This window comes from Chiloscyllium plagiosum, chromosome 12 (assembly GCF_004010195.1).
Source record: "Chiloscyllium plagiosum isolate BGI_BamShark_2017 chromosome 12, ASM401019v2, whole genome shotgun sequence".
NCBI classification, from domain to species: Eukaryota; Metazoa; Chordata; class Chondrichthyes; order Orectolobiformes; family Hemiscylliidae; genus Chiloscyllium; species Chiloscyllium plagiosum.
This window is the reverse complement of record NC_057721.1, coordinates 47,163,615-47,169,746: the sequence shown is the minus strand read 5'-3', so window position 1 is coordinate 47,169,746 and position 6,132 is coordinate 47,163,615. Positions and strand designations below refer to the sequence as shown.

Here is a 6,132-nt window from a genome sequence, read left to right as displayed (position 1 = left end):
GCTGATGGGTGAGTGTCGAACCAGAGGACACAGCTTAAAAAGACCATTTAGGACAGAGATGAGGAGAAACTTCTTCACCAGAGAGTGGTGGCTGTATGGAATGCTCTGCCCCAGAGGGCAGTGGAGGCCCAGTCTCTGGATTCATTTAAGAAAGAGTTGGATAGAGCTCTCAAAGATAGTGGAATCAAGGGTTATGGAGATAAGGCAGAAACAGGATACTGATTAGGAATGATCAGCCATGATCATACTGAATGGTGGTGCAGGCTCGAAGGGCTGAATGGCCTACTCCTGCACCTATTGTCTATTGCTTCACCGGAGGCTCACTGATGTTACCTAGTATGGTGATGAAAGTCTGAAGACAAACCTTCCAGCTCAACGAGCAAACTTACATCCATCACTATAAAAATGATTTGAAGACAAGATTAACAACAGTAAACTGGCAGTTACCTGTTCCTGCACATCTTCAAAATCTGATGCTAATAATTCAATAAAGACAGGCACAGCACCGGCCTTGATTACTTCACGGGTCTGTAATGAGCTTCCTGATGCAATATTTGTCAGAACCCATGCTGCTTCAAACTACATTGAAGAAAATTACAATTACCAATGGTTACACTGGTATCAATATTTGCTAGTTCAAAGCAATGAAACACTTTCAAAAAGTGAAGAATCATGTTTCAGAACTTTAAAAGACAAGTAATAAAAGTTGAAAATGGTGTATCGCCATATAAATATCTTACAGAAAAAAAAATTATCTTTAAAACTTCTATAGGACGCATAGAAAATAAAAATTAGCAAACAAATTTTCTTTCTTATTCACAAATCTTAGAACTTAGCAATGACAAAACGGAATACAACACAAGGGAAAAGTTCAATTACAGTCAGTTTTGATAAAACATGATAGCTCTGTTCTTGTGCGATCTCGCATAAGAAAATCGCGCAGTAGCCAAGCCATTTAAACTAATGGGGCCGGAATACTGTGATAGCCAACACAGGTAAGGCAAGTTCGCGTTCTATAAATACAGTATAACTTCTTCAACTGTGTTAAAGCCAATTTGTGTTGAATAAACGTTATAGCAGAACAGACTGGGAGTAAAATATGAGGGTCATCAGAAAATAATTATTCTAAAGCATGATACAAGTTTAGTTAACTTTCAAATATATCAAGCTTATGATGTAAAACAGACAGTGACATTTTGTACTCAAATTTAGATTGAGGGCTCATTAGCACTTTGTGAAGTCTCGTGTAGAGTAAATGTGACTTAAAATTGGAAATAGTTATCCTATATACTTGCATAAAGGACATTCTTGCTCACTAATGCAGATTTCATTCTACCCGAAACAGAAAAATGTTTTTGGAAGGCGGCCAAGGAAAAATCACTGCACCATATTCATGAATAACGGGATATAAATTGTTTGAGCAGTTTTATGAGCTCCTCACATACATTTCAGTTCCTGGAGTGCTAGTGTATGTGAATTTAATGGTTTACTACAATATGGAGAGCACCCACAGGATAATTGGGCCAGCATTAATTATACTTATTTCATTATTCTACGCAAATAATAGGCAAAGCTACAAAGTAAATTTAACATTGGAACACAATTACTCGCCTTGCCAGTGACAACCATAGCACACAAGATGACTAAAAACCAAATCCAAAACGTTCTTGCAGACAATTCTTGGAGGCCTGCAGATCAACTGTAGCTTTATTTTACATATGCCAAGTCTTTTATACCTGTCCATTATAATCCACAAACTGTTGCAGAGATGAAATTCTGTTTGATCATGCAGGACAATCGTACAATTGCTTTGTGATTTCTGAAGTTAAAGAATAACTTGTTTTTCACATCACGAGCAGATTATAGAGGTTCAATTTTCAGAAATTGATGTATAACTGCATACGGAGCAACACTATTACAAAAAGCACAAATGCAGATATCAGTATGTTTAGATTACCTGTAATGTACAATTTTCTCTCCTTTTGAGAAATTCTACAAATCTTTCCACAACCCCTTGTGTGTTGATCACTTCATCAATAGGAGGATTAGGTTCTGTTGAAAAAAGACAGGAAATACTGGATTAAAATGCTTTCTTTCCAATTTCAGCTCATCTCAATCAAAATTTCCAAACTAACAGGTTAGCACGGAAATTAAATACTTTTATGCTGTACACTTTCCTTCTATCTATAGAAGATAGAAGAGAACTTCACCTAAAACCAACGTGCAAGAAAACGCATCATAGAACTAAAAAAAGGTTTGTGTTCTCAAACACTACTCAAGTCTTATCAGATAATGAATATATTTGTGCCCTAAGATATAATGTAACTATTTTGTAGACAGTAAACATAGAAGTACATAATTTACGTGGACAGAATTACATTCAGCTCTTCATTTTTATGCCAATGCTGATTCTAAAACTATTTCAATGCTTTTCATTTGGTTATCACTGGCAAGGCTAGATTGCCTTCGAGAGATGGCGTGTCACCTTCTTAACTAACTGCTGTGCACAAGACATAGGCACATCAACACTGCTGGTAAGTTGATGGTTTGAGAATTTTGATTCAGTGATGAAGAAACAGATTTTTCCCCCAAGCACATACCATTTTAGGAAATTTCTAATTTTTATTTGTTGTTCGAGTGACAACCCTTGCCTATGCTGGCTGCATTAATCATATGCCAACAGCTGAAATGATCATCGCTTCAGTTCTAATTTTTAGAAGAAAATAATTCCTAACTTCTTTCCTGCTGTCAGGAATATGTAGTTTTGATGTCCATACTATTTTAACACAATCATTTAAAAAAATAGTTATCTTCCTCGCTCCTGTCCACTTCATACCAATACGAGATCTCTCTCAAGTTGAGTTTATGATTCTTGAAGTGGGCGGCACGGTGGCACAGTGGTTAGCACTGCTGCCTCACAGCACCAGAGACCCGGGTTCAATTCCCGCCTCAGGCGACTGACTGTGTGGAGTTTGCACGTTCTCCCCGTGTCTGCGTGGGTTTCCTCCGGGTGCTCCGGTTTCCTCCCACCATCCAAAATATGTGCAGGGTCAGGTGAATTGGCCATACTAAATTGTCTGTAGTGTTAGGTAAGGGGTAAATGTAGGGGTATGGGTGGGTTTCGCTTCGGCGGGTCGGTGTGGACTTGTTGGGCCGAAGGGCCTGTTTCCACACTGTAATCTAATCTAATCTAATCTAAATGAAGTCATTTTTAATACATAAAAGTTAACTTTGGAAATGGACACTTTGGCCTAACAAGTGCATGTTGGTGCTTCTTCCTCATATTAGCAAGTGTTAATCCAAGTTACCAAACTCCATTATTTCCTCTTTCAACCTGATCAAAGCTATTCCTACAAAAATGACATGGCTTCTGCCCAATTCACTAAAACCACTAAGTCAGCAGCATTGTCAGGAGCCAGTTAACTGGAATTTTGACCACAGCATTAATCAGTCCTCTAGATTACGTGCTCAAATTCCACCCAAAATCTAGGCATAACTGTGCATGCGTGTGAACGTAGAATGGCTGGTATGAAGACTGGTGAGTCACAGGCACAGATTACCAGGTAGAAATATGATGTTATGGCTGTATCTGAGACCTGGATGAAAGGGGGTCAGGAATGGATCTTTAATATTCCTTCACACTGGTTGTTCATTTGCTACGTGTTTCCTCATTGTCAAAGGCTTTACCTTAAGGAGCTGTTTTCATTTAGCTGAACAGGCTGATTCTCCAACAAATCTTTGGGCAAATTGAGCAGGATGTCCAACAAGGTAAAGGGTTCTGGAGTGCAGCATTTGCATCAGTTTCTTTTGTTGCTGCTGTCACATTGAAATACTAGGGCTCCAGCTGTTGTAATTCCAAATACTTTGGTAGACAATTCCTGTCATCAAGACCAACACTTCAAAGAGTTGGGTATCTTTGAAGTGTTTTGTCTTCCCAAACGTTGGCCATTTGAGAGCTGAGCAAACCAGATCGGTTGGGAAAAGATTGCTTTCATCCATTCAGACAGCATGCAGTCCATTGAAGTTGATTTTGCAAGAGTTTTACCTAAATGAACGGGCTGGTTTCAAAGTTGCTTGCGTGCAACTCTACCTTTGCACTAAATTCAATAGATCTGAGAAATAGGTTGAAGAGATCTAACATTAGATGCACAACTGTCAGGAATCAAACTAAAAATCTGAGAGCTTGCCATCTCCCTCACTCGACCATTACCATCAAGCTAAGGGAGCAAGTCTGGAGTTGTATAGAAGAGCTTGACAGGAGCAGTACCAGGCATACCTGAAACAGAGGTGCCAATGTAGTGAAGCCAGAACAGGATGATGTACATGTTAGACAGAAGAAATGTGGCATAGGTAGGAGTTAAGTGATCTCACCCAACTGATCACATCAGGGTTCTACAATTCCACCACATCCTACCACAAAATTTTGCAAACAATTAAACTAACCAGGAAACAATAAAAAAGACTCCAAAAACAACCCATCCTACATGATAGTGGGGCACAACTCATCAATGCAAAAGACAAGGTTGAAACATTACCTTCAGGTGTCAAATGGATGAGCCATGTAGTCTTTTCCTGAAGTCTCCATCATAGATGCCCATCTTTGGACAATTTAATCTGCACCACGCGAGATCAAGAAGTGGCTAAAAGGCTGATTATCGCTGAGACAATGCACCCTGACAACATCCTATGGTACTGAAGACATGCGCAGCAAAACTAACTGTGCCCCCTAACTAAGCGGTTCTAGTACAGCCACATTACTGATATCTACTCAATATGAAAAATTGCCCAGGTACAGTGCCTCAGGGCAAATGTAATCTGATTAGATATCAGCGATGGAAGGGGTTGATGAGAGAAATGACCGAATCAGCATAATCATACCCATGATGCTTATTGTGTGCGTACTGCTAACAGCCAGTCCTCTCCAGAGAATTTCAGCTTTGCCCTAACATGAAAATAAATTAATTTCAGAGGGGAGGGCAATTTCAACATCAAATTAGTATTTGACTAAATGCAGCCTCAGGGAGGTATAGCAAAATTAACAGGATGGGATGAACTGCATCCCAAGTCATACCGAGCACAAAAGGAGGAAAAAGGAACAAGAGAGTTTAGTTTCTGGATGGAATTATCACAGTCCGAGACACTCATGCAGAAGTTCCACAGCCACATCTCCTAAGCTCAACCATCTTCAGTTGTTTCAAAGAACTTTCCCCTCCATGATTAACTCAGAGGAGGTCAGCTGAAGATTGCTGTGAACACTGAAAACAACTCCTCAGATACTGAAGTAGACTGCCCTACATGCAGCAATACCAGGGTAATTTTCATGCATGAGCTGAAAACAGTAAATAACATCACATCTCTCAGGCTCAGGGTAATGACCAATTCCAAAGAAAGAAAGAAAAATAAGTATATACCACCTAATGACATTCAATGGCATCAATATTGAGGTTACCATTCACCAGAAATTCAATTGAATACTTCCCCCATTTTCTCAGGGGAGCTTGCCACTCAGGATAAAGTAGCCAAGTTTGGCGCATCGACCTTTACACTGCTGAGGCCAAACGACAGCTCGCAGATACCTCCTCCTACTGCCCCCTTGACCATGACCCCACACCCCCACCACCAAACCATCATCTCCCAGACCATCCATAACCTCATCACCTCGGGGGATCTCCCATCCACCGCCTCCAACCTCAGTCCCACAACCCCGCACCGCCCGCTTCTACCTCCTGCCCAAAATCCATAAACCTGACTGCCCCGGCCGACCCATTGTCTCCGCCGGCTCCTGCCCCACCGAACTCATCTCCGCATACCTCGACACGGTCCTGTCCCCCTTAGTCCAAGAACTCCCCACCTACGTTCGGGACACCACCCATGCCCACCACCTCCTCCATGATTTTTGCTTCCCCGGTCCCCAACGCCTTATCTTCACCATGAATATCTAGTTCCTGTACACCTCCATCCCCATCACGAAGGACTCAAAGCCCTCCGCTTCTTCCTTTCCCGCCTTACCAACCAGTACCCTTCCACTGACACCCTCCTTCGACTGGCTGAACTGGTCCTCACTCTCACCAACTTCTCTTTCCAATCCTCCCACTTCCTCCAAACCAAAGGAGTAACCATGGGCACCCGCAT

General features: G+C 41.2%; 1 protein-coding gene across 1 annotated transcript in view; it reads right to left on the bottom strand.

Moving 5' to 3' along the window:
- The window catches only part of LOC122555210 (importin subunit alpha-5), a 70,769-nt gene that overhangs the window by 28,586 nt on the left and 36,051 nt on the right, over window positions 1-6,132 (bottom strand). The window contains exons 5-6 of the mRNA XM_043700970.1: window positions 1,958-2,052; window positions 448-579 (exon numbers count right to left, since the gene is read on the bottom strand). Coding sequence (XP_043556905.1) covers window positions 448-579; window positions 1,958-2,052 — 227 coding nt within the window. The remainder of the gene's footprint in view (window positions 1-447; window positions 580-1,957; window positions 2,053-6,132) is intronic.